The sequence below is a fragment of the Trichechus manatus genome, unplaced genomic scaffold, assembly GCF_000243295.1.
Source record: "Trichechus manatus latirostris isolate Lorelei unplaced genomic scaffold, TriManLat1.0 scaffold00100, whole genome shotgun sequence".
Taxonomy (NCBI): Eukaryota; Metazoa; Chordata; class Mammalia; order Sirenia; family Trichechidae; genus Trichechus; species Trichechus manatus.
The window spans coordinates 9495424-9515102 of NW_004444036.1; the positions used below are offsets into that span (position 1 = coordinate 9495424).

Below are 19679 nucleotides of genomic sequence, written 5' to 3' on the forward strand. Positions count from 1 at the left end.
ACTGAATAATGGTAGTGAAGGGAGCGTGGGGAACAAGGCACCTCTTTAAAACTGATTTATTACCTGCCTTTAGAAAGCTAACATTATAAAGAAAGGTATTTAAGTCATATTCCATAAAAGCCTTCTGCATTTTAGTGAGTGGCTTAATTTAATAAATGATTCTAATACTAATACATGCTCCGCCACTTTCTACTCGAGGACTGCTTAGGTGCTTACATTGACTTGTTTTTGAAATTTTTTATTTAGTAGGAAAATTTTAAAAACAACAAACTTCTTTTTCATGTGCCCTTTTTTTTTTTCATAAGCATATTCCCTGAAAATTCATCTTGGCCATAACCAAACCAAACGATTTAGCTTAAAATATTTTTCAGGTGTATTAGAGATTTGATTATATTGAATGATGTTGGCAAAACTCTTTCTTCTCTCATTAATAACAGTTTTATGATTATACAAAGAATATACACGTATTGTAGAAAATTTAGAAAATATAGAAACATAAGAAGAAACCACCTAGAGATAACTAGTGACAGTGTTTTAGGGTATTTCCTTCCAGTCTTTTTTTCTGTGCACATATTGACGAAACTGAGTCTTGTGTTTACTATTGAAGTTTATTTGGTAGATAGCTAAGGTGATTTTTATCAAGAGTGAAGGCTTGAGAGGCAGGAGCAATGGTGGAAGTAATGAACAATTTTTCTTAGAGGCTACATCACTAAAATATTAATATAAGCACCAGAGTAACCATTTTTACCATCTCATTCCCTTTGATTCTTTTCTTCTTTTCCTTGTTGAAATGACTATATGCCTTAACTGACACATCCATTTATAACCATTCATGTTGGAAAGACGGACATTCATTGCAGTTGGAATATTACATCCCCAAGTCACTTGTAGCTTCGCATAGGGAAAAAAAAATCTTTTATGAAAAGATTTGTAATACAATAGAGATTAATGGAATGTGGAGAGGAAAATGCTTTCAGTTTCTCATATAAAGTGAAAGCAGGGAAGCTATGAAGTCCTGTATTCTTACTATTTGTATTTTGTTAGATCTCTAACATCCACAGTACATGGCTGGGTTGTATGAGCTCTTTGTGCTTTGTTGACAGTTGACAGACAAAGCAAAATTATTCCTGAAGCAAGGTACTGTGTACTTAGTTGTGACCTATTATAGCCTAAGAGTGTAGCTTGCTTTTGAGTTGGATGAATAGGGAAAGTATTTTATAGAATAGGCTTGAATATACTAAGAGATTTTAACTGCCCATACAGAATGATACATGTCCTCTACTGAACTTCTTTCCCCCAAAATGTAATTTTCCATATAAAGTAATTTTAACTGTATTTTCCTTCGTGTTTGCCTGGAGACAATTTTAACTGTTCTAGTATTGTCCATAACGACAATGAAGGCGACGCCATTCTTCTTCAATTTGTCATTCCCAGCGTAGCAGACCATATGATTGTCCGATACAGAATGGCCAATACCAGTCTATTTCAGCTCACTAATGCCTAGGATATCAATCTTCAAGTGTTCCATTGCATTTTGAAAACTTCCAATTTTCCTAGATTCATATTGCATACATTCCATGTTCTGATTATTAATGGAAGTGTGCAGCTGTTTCTTCTCATTTTGAGTAGTGCCACATCCCAAAAGCTTTACTCTATCCATGTCATTAAGGCTGACTCTACTTTAAGGAGGCAGCTCTTCCCCATTCTCATTTTGAGTGCCTTCCAATCGAAGGGGCTCATCTTCCAGCACTATATCAGAAAATTTTCCATTGGTATCCATAAGGTTTTCACTGGCCAGTTTTTTTCATAAGTAGACTGCCAGGTCCTTCTTCCCAGTCTATCTCAGCCTGGAAGCTCTGCTGAAACCTGTCCACATGGGTGACCCTGCTGGTATTTGAAATACCGGTGGCATAGCTTCTAGCATCACAGCAACATGCAAGCCGTCATGGTACAACAAACTGACAGATGAGTGGAAGTCTGCTGTCCTGGGAATGACAAATTAAAGAGGAATGGTGTCACGTTCATCATCAAAAAGAATATTTCAACATCTATCCTGAAATGGAGCCCTGGTGGTGCAGTACTTAAGAGCTTGGCTGCTAACCAAAAGGTCAACAGTTCAAATCCACCAGCCACTCCTTGGAAACCCTATGGGGCAGTTCTACTATGTCCTATAGGGTTGCTATGAGTCGGAATCGACTCAATGGCAACGGGTTTGGTCTTGGTTTTTTTATCCTGAAATACAACATTGTCAGTGATAGGATAATATCCATATACCTACAAGGAAGACAAGTTAATACGACTGTTATTCATATTTACACACTAACCACTAATGCCAAAGATGAACAAATTGAGAATTTTTTACCAGCTTCTACAGTTGGAATGCAGAAGTTGGAAACAAAGATCAGTAGTTGAAAAATATGGCCTTGATGATAAAAATGACGTGGGATATCGCATGATAGAATTTTGCAAGACCAGTGACTTCTTCATTGCAAATACCTTTTTTTTTTAACAACATAAACAGGCTATACACATGAACCTCACCAGATGGAATACACAGGAATCAAATTGACTACATCTGTGGGAAGAGACAATGAAGAAGCTCAATCTCATCAGTCAGAACAAGGCCAGGGGCTGACTGCAGAACAGACCATCAGTTGCTCATATGCAAGTTCAAGTTGAAGCTGAAGAAAATTAAAACAAGTTCACAAGAGCCAAAGTACGACCTTGAGTATATCCCATCTGAATTTAGAGACCATCTCAAGAATAGATTTGATGCATTAAACACTAATGACTGAAGACCAGATGAGTTGTGGGATGACATGAAGAAAGCAAAACGTCATTAAAAAGACAGAAAAGAAAGTAAAGATCGAAATGGATGTCAGAAGAGACTCTGAAACTTGCTCTTGAATGTAGAGTAACTAAAGCGAATGGAAGAAATCATGAAGTAAAAGAGTTGAACAGAAGATTTCGAAGGGCCGCTCGAGAAGACAAAGTATTATAATGACATGTGTAAAGACCTAGAGTTAGAAAATCAAAAGGGAAGAACACGCTTGGCTTTTCTCAAGCTGAAAAAACTAAAGAAAAAATTCATGCTTCCAGTTGGAATATCAGAGGATTCTATGGGAAAAAAATTGAACAACACAGGAAACATCAAAAGAAGATTGAAGGAATACACAGAGTCACTGTACCACAAAGAATTGTTCGATGTTCAGCCATTTCAGAAGGTAGCATGATCCACAACCGATGGTACTGAAGGAAGTAGTCCAAGCTGTGTTGAAGGTACTGGTGAAAAACAGGGCTCCACGCATTGACAGAGTGCCAGTTGAAATGTTTCAACAAACAGATGCACTGGTGGAAGCGTTCACTGATCTATGCCAAGAAATTTGGAAGACAGCTACCTGCCAACAGACTGGAAGAGATCTGTATTCATGCCCATTCCAAAGAAAGGTGATCCAGTGGAGTGCAGAAATTGTTGGACAATATCAATATCACATGCAAGTAAAATTATGCTGAAGATAATTCAAAAATGATTGCCGCAGTACATTGACAGAGAACTGCCAGAAATTCGGGCCAGAGTCAGAAGAGGACATGGAATGAGGGATATCATTGTTGAAGTTGTATGGATCTTGGCTGAAGCAGAGAATACCAGAAAGATGTTTACTTTTTTTTTTTTAATTGTCTATACAAAGGCATTCAACTGTATGGATCATAACAGATTATGGATAACACTGGGAAGAATGGAAATTCCAGAACACTTAACTGTGCTCATGTGGAACCTATACATAGGCCAAGAGGCAGTTGTTGGAAGAGAACAAGGGGATACTACATGGTTTAAAATCAGGAAAGGTGTATGTCAGGGTTGTATCCTTTCACCATACTTATTCAGTCTGCATTCTGAGCAAATAATCCGAGAAGCTGGGCTGTACGAGGAAGAACGGCATCAGGATTGGAGAAAGACTCATTAACAACCTGCGATATGCACGTGACGCAACCTTGCTTGCTGAAAGTGAAGAGGACTTGAAGCACTTACTGATGAATATCAAAGGCCATAGCCTTCAGTATGGATAATACCTCAACATAAAACAAAAATCCTCACAACTGGACCAATAAGCAACATCATGATAAATGGAGAAAATATTGAAGTAGTCAAGGATTTCATTTTACTTGCATCCACAGTCAACACCCATGGAAGCAGCAGTCAGGAAATCAAGCAATGGGTTACATTGGGCAAATCTGGTGTAAAAGACGTCTTTAAAATGTTCAAAATAAAAGATGTCACTTTGAGGACTAAGGTGCACCTTACCCAAGCCATGGTGTTTTCAATCACCATTTCATGCATTACAAAAGCTGGACAATGAATAAGGAAAACTGAAGAATTGATGTCTTTGAATTATGGTGTTGGCGAAGAATATTGAATATACCATGGATTGCCAGAAGAATGAACAAATCTGTCTTGAAAGAAGTAGAGCCAGAATGCTCCTTAGAAGCAAGGATAGCAAGACTACATACATCTCACATACTTTGGACATGTTATCAGGAGAGATCAGTCCCTGGAGAAGGACATCATGCTTGGTAAAGTAGAGGATCCATGAAAAAGAGGAAGACCCTTAACAAGATGGGTTGACACAGTGGCTGCAAGAATGGGCTCCAACATAGCAAAGATTGTGAGCATGGTGCAGGACTGGGCAGTGTTTCATTCTGTTGTACATAGGGTGGCTATGAGTCAGAACCAACTCAGCGATAACAACAATAACAACAACTGCATTGTTCTACAGTGGTAAAATAAAATTGCTGTTAATTGTTGACTTTCTCTGCTCACAGTATAGCAGGAGAAGATGGCTTGCATGGGGCTCTTTAGTTTACCTCAAGTACATCTTCTGATGCTCCAACTCTGATTGCAAATTAAAATAATAATGCTATGGTATTGGATATGATGTGTGGCAGAGCAGAACAACTTGCTAATTTATCATGTAATATACAATTTCTGAGGTGGGAATTTGTCCACTTGTAGTGCTATTCTGTGTGTTTAAATGAGGACCACAGTTTGCATCTAACCTGTCATAACGGGTTGGTAGTTCTCCATTATCCTTTCAGCAAACTGATGGCAGAGTCTGGTCCTTGCACAAATGATAAGATCAATAAGTTTCAAATAACTTGGATGAAATGACATGTGACTATTCATTTAAAGAGGTGTCTTGTTTTAAAAATCAATTTTAATAAAATTTAAAATTCCTGCATTGACCTACGGGCACTTTCCACTTCGGTTTTGTTTGATAAGTTTGTTAAAAATATTTCTGTATTAACTTTGTGAATAGTTTGTTTATATATTTATTTTTCCTGATTTGCTTCTTCATCTTCTGTCCTGGAACCTCTCTGAGACTTGATAATCACTCTTTGACATGCCAGCATGCTAGAGTGTAGAAGATTTAACTTTAAAAGCAAAATTATGTTCCTGTTAAAACTTCCCCTGGAGATATTAGGAAGAATTTCTCCCAGTTTTGGGTATAAATGTGGGTCAGAAAGCAATTTGTTTTTTGATATTTCTGGAAATCCCAAATCACAACATGTCATTCTTCAAAAGCAGCTGTGGGCCCATACTGTGCACTATCTATAAGAAGACCCATTTTATACTGGCGATAATTCTGTGACAGAAAGATGTGCCTGAAAGGGAACCCCAGAATACTTATAAATGGTTTGGGGTCAAAAGAGAGTCTAGTGTTCTCAAAGTGCGTGTAGTTTGGGGAGAAAAGAGGTGGTAACGGCCATTATAGAAAAACAGTAATGATATGATGAATTCTGTAAGAGCATGCATGCTGGCACGCCTCACCCTGTGACCCCCACCACTGCACTCCTGGAGAGCCATTACAATTTAAACTAAATCATACGTCACTGCAGTTAGTTTCTGAAAAATCTTGGCAAATGTCCTAATTAAGCAAAGGCCACTTCCTCTTCCCTCACCTACTACTCTATCTATAACTTCAAATGAAGTATAGTTTTATCAGGAAAAATCGTACAAAATTTTCACTTCTGTTGTTTACATAGTTTTGTTATTTTGCAATCAAATTGGGAAGCAGCTCTGCCTACTTTTATTGGTATCTATCATTGTGTTGGAGCCTTGGTGGCGCAGTGGTTAAGAGCTTGGCTGCTAACCAAAAGGTTGGCAGTTTGTATCCACCAGCCACTCCTTGGAAACCCTCTGAGGGCAGTTCTACTCTGTCCTATAGGGTTGCTATGAGTCGGAACCGACTCGACGGCAGTGGTTATTATTATATTATCATTGTATTTCTCCATTTTGTTATAACACCAGGTGGAAACTGACCAGGTGCTTTCCTGGTTAAAATGTTGTTAGGTGCTGTGGAGTCAGTTCCAACTCATAGCAGCCCTGTGTGCAGCAGAACAATTGTCAGCTGTAGCCCAACTCTGATGTTCCTCAGTACTTGGGCATATGTAGGATAATAACAATATTTTACATTTACTGGACATTTTTTTGTGGGCTTTCTTGTTTGACCCTCTGAACAACCCTAGTAGGGTAAATATTATTACCTCCTGTTTTATTAGACAAGGCAGCTGAGAATCAGAGGAGAAGTTCAGTAACTTACTCAAAATTACCCATTAATTAATGGGAGGGAAAATAGCCCGCTCAGGTGCGGCTTTGCATAACCTAAATGGTGTATTCTTCCTTGAGTGTGAACCTTTGTACTAGAGACCAGGGAGGACACTACCAAATCCAAAGCAGATCATTCCCTAGGAGGCCATCTAGGTAGGGAGGTAAAACAAGATGGTGAAATGAGATGATGACGGGACAATGCAAAGCAGAATGTGCTCAGTGTCAGGTGAGATAGAGAGTCCCTGTGGGTTGGGAAAATTTCTTAAAAGAAGGACAGAACTGATGTTGAAGGAATGGGCGTTTTAGGTAGAGGTTCTGCAGGATGAGCAGAGACAAAGAGGTGGGAATAGACAAAATGTGGTGAGGACAGTGAGAAAACCAATCTAATGGGGCAGAGTTTGTGTAAGAATGATGAGAAAGGGTGGATGGGATCATACTGTAAAGATTCAATTGCTGGAGTCTGTTCTTAATTGTCTATGGAGGGTATGAGATTGGGGGGTAGGAGTGGAGAAGCCTTGGGAAGATACACTGTGCAATTCTTGGCATTGGATGAGGGAGAGAATGGAGTCAGGGACACCAGATAGGCTATTGAAGTAGAACAACTTTGAGGTCTGGGCTTGGTTGAGATTGGGTGTAATAAGGAAAGGGTCTCAAATTGGAACTATACAGGAAAGACCAGTGGGCAGACATGGTAACTAATTGGGAATGGAAAGACGAGAAGGACCAACCATGTGTATATATTTGATTCAAGAGTACGAAAACTACTGTGAATTTTTTTTCCTGTCAATTTGAGACTGTTTCCTTATTATTTTTCATAAACTTGCCCCTCCTCTGCATTTTTATTTTATTGCTTCTATTCGTTCATTTACTCAAAAGATATTTTCAAGTGCCTCCTATTCCGCACATTTCCAGACCTGGATGATTTCTGTGTGTGCATCCTTCTAAAAATACAAATGTACACAAATGAATAACAGTTTGTGTTTAAGGTGCAACTACCAGGAACGCCTCAGTTACAAGTGGAAATCGATCCCTTTTTAGCATGTGCAGACAGAAACCATTTTAGTTGAGGCCTCAGTAATATAATTTAGCAATCAGAACCAATCAGCATTTAACACAATTTCGTACACAATGATTTTAAGGAATTAGTGATGCTGAGACTGAGGCAACAGGTGCTAGACTTTTTATGTTTGGGTAAAGGTTTTTTTCGCTATTGGACAGACTTTTGAATCCTCTACTGTAAACATGGTTAAGCTAGGCATCTGAAAACTTAATGGCCTTATTCCTGTTGGTTATAACAATTTTTATGTGGCATTGTCTCAAATGACATATTTGGATGGCAGACATCTTTATAGTGGTTGGGGGAGGTGGGTTATTAAAACCTCACCTTTTTATACATTGGACTTCCAAGAAACTACAGTTTATTATAATTTTTTTCTTCCATCACCTTGTCAGTGTAGCTTTGGGCTGTATGTTATTTCCCAAACTGGGAAATGAAAATAAATTTAGTTTTGTCTTTGTGAGTGATAAGTCAAAATGAACTTACACGTTAGTATTTTCATTTGCTTTCTTTTTATCACCCATGAGAAGCAAATTCACTGTGTGATCTTATAAGATCTGCCACACTGTGGAGTATTTTCAAAGACCTGGCAGATTAATTTTTAACAACACAAGTGTTCCTTGAAAGTTAGATTTCACATGGTCAGTTAATATGTGTGGGGAGAAAAGGGTTAACTAAAATGTACTTAACAAAATTAAATCGAAGCAAAGCACACATTGAATATGATGAGGGCCTATTTCCCCCATAGAAAAGTTGTATTTAAAATACATCATGAGCAAAAACTTAATTATCAAAATAAAACAAGAGGCATAAAGAGTTACAGGCTTCTAATAATTTTTTTTAGCCCCAGTTCCCTTTGCGCAGTTATCAGCATGTTTAATTTCCATGCATAATGGCACTAGTTATTGTTGTCATTTGTAAAGGGAGATGAACAGATAGTAAGTACAAACAAACCCAAATAAATACTGAATAGAGAGGTGACAAAGAAGAAAAGACCTCTTTAATGTTAATTATAACTGGTAGGAAGTTTAGACAAATTATATTATCTGTTTTCTGTATGATTTGAAAGGACGTTTAGTTAGTAACTCTGTCAGAGATAGAGTTAGGTGTTTGCTTTAAAAACAGGTGATATGACAACTTAGCATCTCCCTGGTTGGCAGCTCACACAGTGAGTCATGAAGTTGTAGTAAATTGAAGGAATCAAGTTTCAAAAACATCTGAAAATAACTTTAACTTTTTGAATATTATATTTTAAAAATTAAAATATAATCTTAGCTTCAAGGTTATATTCTGGTACTTAATAATTTATTATTTCAAAACATGATAGTTGTTATCGGCTTGCTTATTTTTTATTGTGTTTGGAATTGAATGGATTACAACTGTGGTTGGCAATGCTTACTGCCTATGTATTCCAAAGGGGGTAAAGCCTCAGATACCAGATATAATGTAACAAGCTCAAATGAATTATAAAAGAATGGTTCAGTCCTACATTTTTCATATATGGTTTGCTTGAATTCCACAATTTCCTTCATTCGTATTTCTAAATGTCTACTTCCAGAAACAACTAGGCTCACCTTTTGTATTTATAGGCTGCATGTAAAATTTAATACCTGCGGTCACTGTCAGATCCACTCTTCACCTCTGCATCTCCCATTCCAGGAACAGGGCTCAACCAAAGTATGTTTTTTCTTTAATTCTAAGGGGCCTTCAATTGTGAGCTGCACTCTTCACTCAGCAGCCTTCTGAAGGAGTGATAAATACCTCATTAAATGTACATGTCAGTTGTAAATGCATCTGAGTTTCAGAAATATTAACGTGAATAAAAATGGGTCTTCAAGTCAAGAAAATGTGGTAAATGCCCCTGGAATTGGAACAAACAGTTGCCAGTGACTCACAATCACTGATTCTTTGTTCTGGATCTTGGTCTTTTGCTGTGGTTGTTTCAGGTATGGAGGATCCACATGACTTCATCCCTTCTCTGTATTTTTTAGCATTTGTAGTTGGTACAGAAAGGAAGAACATGCTCGGCATTTCTCAAGCTGCAAGAACTGAAGAAAAAATTTAAACCTCAAGTTGCAATAAGGAAGGATTTTACAGGGAAAATGTTGAACGACATAGGAAGCATCAAAAGGAGATGGAAGGAATACACAGAGTTACTGTGTACCGAAAAGAATTGGTCGACGTTCAGCCATTTCAGGAAATAGCATATGATCAGGAACAGATGGTACTGAAGGAAGAAGTTGAAGCTGCACTGAAGGGAATGGCAAAAAACAAGGCTCCGGGAATTGACAGAATACCAACTGAGATGTTTCAAGAAACTGATGCAGCACTGGAAGTGCTCACTCGTTTATGTCAAGAAATTTGGAAGACAGCTTCCTGGCCAACCGACTGGAAGAAATCCATATTTCTGCCCACTCCAAAGAAAGGTGATCCAACAGAATGTGGAAATTATCAATATATCAATATATCACACAAAAGTAAAATTTTGCTGAAGATCATTCAAAAGTGGTTATAGCAGTACATAGACAGGGAACTGCTAGAAGTTCAAGCCAGATTCAGAAGAGGACATGGAACGAGGGATATCATTGCTGATATCAGATGGATCCTGGCTGAAAGCAGAGAATACCAGAAAGATGTTTACCTATGTTTTATTGACTACACAAAGGCATTCGACTGTGTGGATCATAACAAATTATGGATAACATTGCAAAGAATGGGAATTCCAGAACACTTAGTTGTGCTTATGAGGAACCTGTACATAGACTAAGGGGCAGTCGTTCGAACAGAACAAGGGGATACTGAGTGGTTTAAAGTCAAGAAAGGTGTGTGTCAGGGTTGCATCCTTTCATCATACTTATTCAGTCTGTATGCTGAGCAAATAATCCAAGAAACTGGACTATCTGAAGGAGAACGGGGCATCAGGCTTGGAAGACTCAGTAACAGCCTGTGATATCCAGATGACACAACCTTGCTTGCTGAAAGTGAAGAACACTTGAAGCACTTACTGATGAAGATCAAAGACTACAGCCTTCAGTATAGATTTCACCTTAACATAAAGAAAACAGAAATCCTCACAACTGGATCAATAAGCAACATCATGATAAATAGAGAAAAGATTGTTGTCAAGAACTTTATTTTACTTGGATCCACAATCAACGCTCATGGGAGCAGCAGTCAAGAAATCAAATGACGTATTGCATTGGACAAATCTGCTGCAAAAGACCTCTTCCAAATGTTAAAAAGCAGAGATGTCACTTTAGGGACTAAGGTACGCCTGACCCAAGCCGTGGTATTTTCAGTCACATCATTCGCATGTGAAAGCTGGGCAATGAATAAGGAAGACCAAAAGAAGAATTGATGCATTTGAATTATGGTGTTGGTGAAGAATATTGAATATACCATGGACTGCCTGGAGAATGAACAAATCTGTCTTGGAAAAAGTACAGCCAGAATGCTCCTTGGAAGCATTGTACTTTGTCTCATGTACTTTGGACATGTTATCAGGAGGGACCAGTCTGGACATCTTGCTTGGTAAAGTGGAGTGTCAGCGAAAAAGAGGAAGACCCTCAGCCAGATGGACAGACACCATGACTGCAACAATGGGCTGAAGCATAATGATTGTGAAGATGGTGCAGGACCGGGCAGGGTTTCGTTCTTTTGTACATAGGGTCACTATGAGTCAAAGCCGACTTGACAGCACCTAACAGCAACGAGAAGTTGGTACAACACAACTTGGTTCTTCAAGTCAAACCACACTGGATTGCTTTTATTCTTTATGTATGTGGATCTTGCTTTCCTATTTAAATTGTGATTTCCCAAAACTCTGTGTCTAGAGTCTTTTTTGCCTATTCCTCATGGTATTTAATGTAATCTGACCATATATTAAAGATTTCATTGGGACTCCTTGAGGTCCTCTAATTGAAAAGTTCAAATTAAATTTTAATGTAGTTCAGCCTGTTGAGTGAAGGTAGGAGTGAAGCTTACTGTGAATGTATAGACTAGATGAATTTTATGTTCTTTAAAGGTGACATCTTTTTTTAGTCAAATAATTCTGTAATACACTTTCCCTGTGTGTGAAAGCCATAATTGGAGTTAGAAGAAGTGACTCTGGGTTCTTTTCCTTGAGCTTGGTTGTAATTACTTCCAGGAAGAGCCTAGTCTGAGGAATGAGACCGTGCATCCCTCAGCGTTGGACGACAGTGATAGAGTAACACCAAGTGGAAACTTTAATAAGTGGTGGACTTAAGTACTTAATGGGATGAAGCAACATTTGTGTATTTACTGCTCTTATTTAGGGGGAAAGGACCAAGAGGTTGCTCAGTCTAGAAATTGGGGGCAGGATTATAAATGTTATTGATCCCTTTCTTAATCATATCTCAGTATAGCTCTTTCTGGCCCTCAGTCTTGTGCATATGTTCTTTTCTACTTAAGTTGTTTTTCCTGCCTTTTCCACCTACCAAAATTCTACTCATTTTCCAAGACCAGTTCCAAAGTTGCCACCTCTCAAAATGCTCCAAGGCCCACAGGCAGTCAGGACCCCACTTGGTGCTCCCAGAGTATACCTTGTTCACCTTTATGCCCCAGCACTTCACCCTGTGTTTGTCTTGTGCATATTATGAAAAAAATTCAAACCAGAATACCCAAACCCATTGCCGTTGAGTCGATCCTGACTCATAGCGACCCTATAGGACAGAGTAGAACTGCCCCATAAGGTTTCCAAGGCTGTAAATCTTTGTGGAAGCAGACTGCCACATCTGTCTCCCTTTTGATTAGCAGTCGAGCGTTTTAACCAGTGTGACACCAGGGCTTCTTCAAACAAGAATAGCAAGGGAGAATAACTGAAGAAGTAAAGTGAGGAGAGGATTCTAAAGGACAGAGAAGTGGGCAATGGCTGTTTCAAACTGCTGGGGGAAAAGTTGTCCTTGAAAACATTCCAGCCAGTTTTATGCCTCCCGAGAATGTGTAAAGAAGAAATCTCTTTCAATTTTAAATAATTGCTTATATTTATAAATGTTTTTTTATGCCAAATGTAGTTCTAAGCACTTAAAATGTATTACATCATTACAACCTTATAAACTACTGTTGTTGAACCCATTTCACAGAAAAGAAAGCTGAGCACAGAAATTAAGTAGTACTTTCAACTTTGATAATGGTCTTTACTAATGTACCAAAACCCACTGGTTTACATTCAGCATATAATCATATAAGTTTTTCTTGGGAGGTTTTGATGTATGTGCATGTAGAGGGTTATATTTATTTTAAGAAGAGGGCATAACACCTCATGTGTTTTTTTTTTTTTTAAACTTGATAAGTTTCCTAACTTTTAAGTTTGGGGCATAGACTGAATTAGCGTATCAGGAGAGAAAGATAACTCCAGCCTTTCAGCATCTTTAAGGAGGGTTTGAATGAGATCTGTCCATCTTGATAGTGAAAGGGTTTTTTATTTGTATTTGATGATGGTGGTGATAAGACTGAACTTTTTTCTTTTTTCTTTTTTTTCCAGGGCTGGTTGATATGTGAGGAACAGACATGTCGGAATCGAACTCGGCACCTTCCCCTTCAGTTCTCCCGAAATGGACCTCTTTGCCAAGCCTGCATGAAAGCTACACTTAGACCAGAGGTAACAGTCTGATGACGCTAAAGAACCGTATAGAAGAGGGTGAAGGGCTGTGTTTGCCCATCACGTAGCTCTGGGAAGTAGATAAAACTTGGTATTTGCCCTTTGGAGACACCCTGCAACCACAAGCAGGTATTTTAGAAAATATCCAAACTTCAAAAAGATAGTTGCTTTATTCTTTCACGTGTCATGAGCGATAACATATTTACATCTAAAAGGGAAACTGACTAGTTCTCATATGGGTTACTTAGATTTCTTTGGTTATGAACTCCAGAAAAGAGATGCCTTTCCTTTCTAGAAACTACTGTCATCTTTGTACTTGATCAGAATCCCTTTTGTAAGGGCCAGAAAACATCCTAAGCCTGTACTCTAAAGGGTTTATTCCATGATGTTTTCCTCCCTCAATGGAATTAAGTTGTTTAAAAGTAGCAATGTAGATCAGTAGTTCTCAAGCTTTTTCTCTACCTTAATACACCTCAATGGTAGGGTATAATAGCATTAGTAACTCCAGCATAGAGTCTGGAAACACCTCCCTGATCATTAAGATGCTTTCCTTCTGATGCACCCTGGAGCAGCATTCACCAGACTGGTGAGAGGCGTGTTTGTAGGTATTCCTGAAAAGAGGATTTTGTGATCACGTACATCTAGCAAACGCTGGACTGACCAAAGTTAAGCAAGTTTCTTCACATCTTCTCAGAACCTGCAATAATGACAGCATGCAATCTGCCTCACCAAGACAGGCTCTGATGTGCCTCACTCTCCAAATTTATCAGGCCCGAGAATTTGTAAGGTTTTTGGTGGGAAGAGGGTGAGAATAGGGAGCCTGCTATTTATTATTTTTATACAGATTTACTTATTTTATATGCAGAGGCGGGGCTCTGTACCCAAGTTTTGACTTTGAAGCTTTTCATTGACACCAGTTGATACACAGGCTAGTTTTAGGATAATGTTTTATTTGAAAATTTTAATGACTTTTTATTTTAAATTTAAGACAGTATATCATTTCACAAAACATGGCGAGAAGTCAGGAGCTACAAATAGTTACCACCATTTTTGTGTATTCCCTTGTTCTTTTGCATATCCATATGTGTTTTTCGACATGGTTGTGGTCGTTGTGAAAACATGCTTATGTATCGTGTTTATCTTTTGTCAAGCATTTTTCCATGTTGCTATTTAATTTTCAATACCAAAATTTGTAAGCACGAATGTAACTATTCCCCTCTTGTTGGGTATTCTAGACTGCTTTCGATATCTCTTTACTAGAAAGTTGTGATGAATATTTACTTGCTTAAAAGATTTTTTTCCTTCATTTGAAATATTTCTTTAGGATAAATTCTTAACAGCAATATATATGAAAATGCATAAATACAATATGGTTATGATTAATATTGCCAAATTGCTTTCCTAATGAGTTATCCCAGCTTAAACTGTACACCAGTACTTCATGAGTGTACCAGTTTTACCACAGCCTTTCCAGCATTTGGACATTATCATTAATTTATTCTTAATGCATTTAATAAGTATAAAAAGCACCTCACCTTAAATCTATCACGGCAAAAGAAGATTAGTGGTTACTAGGGACTGGCAGGAAGGGGGGAAATAGTGGGGCGGGAGAAAGAGTAAAACACTTAAACATCAAATTTTTTTTAAACAGTACCTTGGCTTATTTTGTATATCTTTCACAATTAGCAAAGTAGCATGTAAATTGTTTTTAAAAATACAGAACATATAGTGAGAATTAGGTGTACTAGTGAATTCTTTTTACATCAGTCTCATCCCAAGATTTATATCAGCAGGTGCAGAAAGAGAACAAAAGTGTACATATTTAGTGTGACTCATCAATCCAGCTGTAGACTCTAGGGGAATCACCTTGCTTCATGAACTGATGCTGCCTTTGAGACTTTTTTAATATCTAACTCATCAAGTCAAGTCTGATGAAAATTGAAGTACTTCTTAGAAAGTCAGCCCGTTTTATGATTCCATTCTTGGTGAGAGAAAGTAAAAGGAGAGTGTGTAGCTATTAGATCTTTAAGCTTCCTATAAATGTTGATGATGTTGCTGGTAGTGGTTTAATATATCAGGTTATCATTTCTTATTTATTACCCTTTTTTTAATGAGTCAGCCAACTAAGGCCTTTCAGATTGACTAGTCTTTTCCTTCATATCCTTGTCCTTCTCAAAGCTGTGGCATTTTAGGCAAGCATTTACCAAGGTTATCAGCTGCTCTTCTCAGGGAGAAATTCTCGTAGATTGGCTCTATGGGTCACATTGTTGCTCCGGACATGACCCTTTGGAACAACTTAGGGTTCAGAGCATCCCTGGTTTGTGATACTGTCCTTAGCTGTTCCTCACAGGGACCTTGACCCTGGGACTCGGCCCACTCTTCTGTGCTCCATTTGAGTTACTAGTGATGAATGGGGAATTTATTGATTCAGAGACTTATCTAGGAGTTTCCTGGGCTTTCCTATTAGGAAGAAGAATCTGCATCTTTCCAGAGATAGTTCCAAAGAAGCACCAAAGCCATTTGTGTAGTAGACAGGATCATTAGCATTACCACTGTTGTTTGGTGCCATTGAGTTGATTTCTATTCATAGCAATCCCACAGAGTCTTCCAAAGTGTCTATTTTGCGGGATTATACTCATCTAGTTCTTCAGTTTTGGGTTGCTGTGTCTCAATCACACATTACTTTCATTTAATAATTATTTATTAATCACCTACTATATCCTGGGCACTTTGCTAGGTGCTAAGGACATATCAATGAACAGGACATTTCCTTATTTATAAAACTAGCTTAACATGTAGATTATGTAAAACTGATATCTGTGGGCAAAAATAAAACCAAAAAACCAAATCTGTTGCCATCGAGTTGATTCCAACTCATAGTGACCCAATAGAACTGAGTACAACTGCCCCATAGGGTTTCCAGGGAGCAGCTGGTGGATTCAAACTGCCGACCTTTTGGTTAGCAGCCATTGCGCTTAACCGCTGTGCCACCAGGGCTCTGCGGGCAAAAACAGACAATTGTAAATGTCTGTTTGGACAAAGTACCAGGCTCTCCTACTGCTTGAGTAGTGTGAACTGTAAATACGTTGTTCAAGTTTGAGGATAAAGCTCTAGCCTCTTAATGTGCCAGTCTCTTCATCACATGATGAATTTACTCTCATTTAGTCTTGAGTTACAGTAGGCTTGAGTACTTTCCAGAATTGCGGAGTATGAAGACTGACTCTTCTTCTGGGTCATGTTGCCAGAGTTATGAGAAGAAAGCTGGGACAATTTTGTTCCCAGGATTTTAAACGCTCTGTGTCTTTTCTCTCTGCTCAGATACTTTTTGTTTTGTTTTGTTTTTTTTATTGTACTTCAGGTGAAGGCTTACAGAACAAATAGTTTCTCATGAAACAGTAGTACATGTATTGTTTTATGACATTGGTTAACAACCCCACAACATGTCAACCCTCTAACTTCTCAACCTTTTTTTTTTTTTGGTGAAAATACACATAGCCAAAGAGACGCCATTTCAAAAATTTCTACATGCACAGTTCAGTGACATTGACTACGCTCTTCCAGTTGTGCTGTTATTCTCACTTAAGATGAAGGCTTACAGAACAAAATAGTTTCTCATTTAACAGTTAGTACACATGTTGCCCTATGACAATGGTTAACAATCTCACAACACATCAACACTATCCTTACTCAACCTTGGGTTCCCTATCAGCAGCTTCCTTGTCCCCTTCTGCCATCTGGCCCTTGTCACTGGACTTCTGTACCTTGTTAGTCCCATTTGGTTTTACGGGGCTGTCCACTCCCAGGCTGAGCGGTGAACCTCGGAGATAACTTCACCACTGAGCTAAAAGAGTGTCTGGGGGCCATACTCTCGGGGTTTCTCCAGTCTCCTTTAGGCCAGTAAATCTGGTCTTTTTTTTTTTGTGAGTTAATTATGTTCTACATCCTTCTCCAGCTCTGTCCAGAATCCTCTGTTGTGATCCTGGTCAGAGCAGTCAGTGGTGGTAGCCGGGCACCATCTAGCTGTACTGGACTCAGTCCGGTGGAGGTCAGATACTTTTTTTTTAATATCAGTAAAGCCTTTTTAGGTTCATGGGAATTTAACAGTCTGCAAATTACTGCTTATTAAAAAATTGTTCTCTAGGTATTCTCTGCTATATAGTGCATTTAAATAAGGGAGTGAAAACTCTGATGCATGTTTAATTCCTAAGTAAATAGAACCCTTTGTCACATTGGTGTTAGAAACAGGACTTACTCAAGTTACAGAATAAATATTTTAATATCTCTTTATTTTAAGGATATGGTTTTAATGTGACCAAACTGTATGGACATGAACTGAACCACAGGGAGGATTATGTATTAAGTAATTCATCGAAAATAAGGCTTTAGGTTTTTGTTGTTGTTGTTAACATTCATCTTTCGTTATAGAACTAAGATTTCAAACCAAGTTAAACTTTTTCTGAATATTTCCATTCTTCATGTGAAGGTGAGAAATGTCTATGTGTGAATTCATAGGTCATGGTAGAAATAATCTGTGAAGTTGTACAGCCCCTGGGGTAAGAGCATTGTGGTGGATCCTTTTATTCAATTGTCTGTTCATCTAAATTTCTTGAAGTCCACTTATGAGGAGAGCGGTGAAAGGACTTCTAGTCCTACTTTGAGACACCCCTAGGGTTTCTCACATCCTCCTCAGTTGTAAATTGTTTAAATATTTTATATAACTGAACATATATATTATAGAGGATTTTTGTCCTTCAATGAAGAGGGGACATAATGAACTTAAGATCATTGTGTATTGCAGTTTCAAAATTGCTGTGGATGAATTGGTTGGTGAGTAGGTTAGGCACACTGAGAATGTTGTCAGGCTACCTTGGCAATGTCTTGTTCCTGGATAGGAAGAAAACATGGAGACAGTTGTGGTCTCTTAAGGTAGTAAACATTTATGTCCATACCTCCTTCCAGGTAGACATTGTTACATTTTAACCAGCACCTTGTGTGGAGGGTTATTCTGCCAGTTACAAATCCAACTATCTATCTTCCATACAGGAAGAGAACCTTTGAACTATGACAGAAAGTCTTAAATGTCTGTACCTAGTCATTGGTTACTCTTCAGTAGAGAACAGGTTTTTGCCATGAAGGGTGAAGGGTCTTTAGGGATTTCCTTTATGATTTCAGTATACTTATTGTTTGATGCCAAGAGATTACTAAATTCTACATACAGCTACACCTACCACAAAGCAGGTGCTAGCCTTTTTCAATATGCTTTTTTATCCTATTTTTTTTTTATTATTGAGGTGAAATTCTCATAACAAAATTAACCATTTTAAAGTCAACAATTCAGTGGCATTTAGTACATTCACAGTGTTGTGCAACCACCCCCTCTATCTAGTTCTAAAACATTTCCATCACCCCAAAAGGAAACCCCATATCATTAAGCAGTCTTTCCTCATCCCCCTCCCTCCCTCCCTCCAGCCACTGGCAACCACCAACATGCTTTCTGCCTCTGTGGATTTACCTATTCTGGACTCATATAGCATGTCACCTTTTGTGTCTAGCTTCTTTCACTCAGTATAATGTTTTCAGGGTTCATTCATGTTGTAGCATGTATCAGCACTTTGTTCCTTTTCATGGATGAATAGTATTCCATTGTATGTATATACCACAATTTGTTTATCCATTCGTTAGTTGATGGACATCTGAGTTGCTTCTTGTAATATACTTTTAAAGTTTATTTTATTTTTTATTAGGTAGAAAGGTCTTATCTTTGGGCTAAAGTTGTATCCTGTGGCTCTCTTATTGGTCCTAGTTCAGCTGAATGGTTCTACACGCAGCTAAAATGATCCTTTCCTCTCTCCCTTCCTTCAGTAAGCACTAGTTCAGCACCTAATCTATACCTGTTTTATGAGAGCCTTTTAGATATTTGAAGGTAGCCGACGTCCTGAGCTTTCCCTGCTAGTCCCAATATTCCTAGGCCTTCAACCATTTCTCTACTGCTCTGCTTTCAGAATAATGACCCTAATCCAGTGTTTGTGTTCCAATAAAGTGAGGAGCCTAAAACTGCAGATAGGACTTCAAGTGTTCCCACTAGCACTAATACAGAGCAGAATAAACACTACCAACTTTTCTGAGTAGTAAACTTCTGTTAAGTCGGTTCAGGGTTTCATTAACATTTTTGGAATTCATATTCACAGTGTTGATTCATTTTGAGCATTCCATATACTAAAAGCAGATAAGAAATGTTTGCACATGCAACTGATAAACTATGCTTTATCAGGTTTTTTAAGACTCAAATGGTTCATTTAGACCTAAGTGTAAGACTCTATTAGGTAGAAATTGCGCTGAGCTGAAGGTAATGAAGACCAAAAATAACAGTAGCTTAAACAGCATAGGCATTTAAT

General features: G+C 38.2%; 1 protein-coding gene across 2 annotated transcripts in view; it reads left to right on the forward strand.

Annotated features, from left to right (window-relative positions):
- POLA1 (DNA polymerase alpha 1, catalytic subunit) overlaps positions 1–19679 on the forward strand; it is a 312753-nt gene that overhangs the window by 189741 nt on the left and 103333 nt on the right. For both annotated transcript variants that reach the window (XM_023737298.1, XM_023737299.1), the window contains one exon: positions 13168–13284. In XM_023737298.1, the coding sequence (XP_023593066.1) occupies positions 13168–13284 (117 nt within the window). The remainder of the gene's footprint in view (positions 1–13167; positions 13285–19679) is intronic.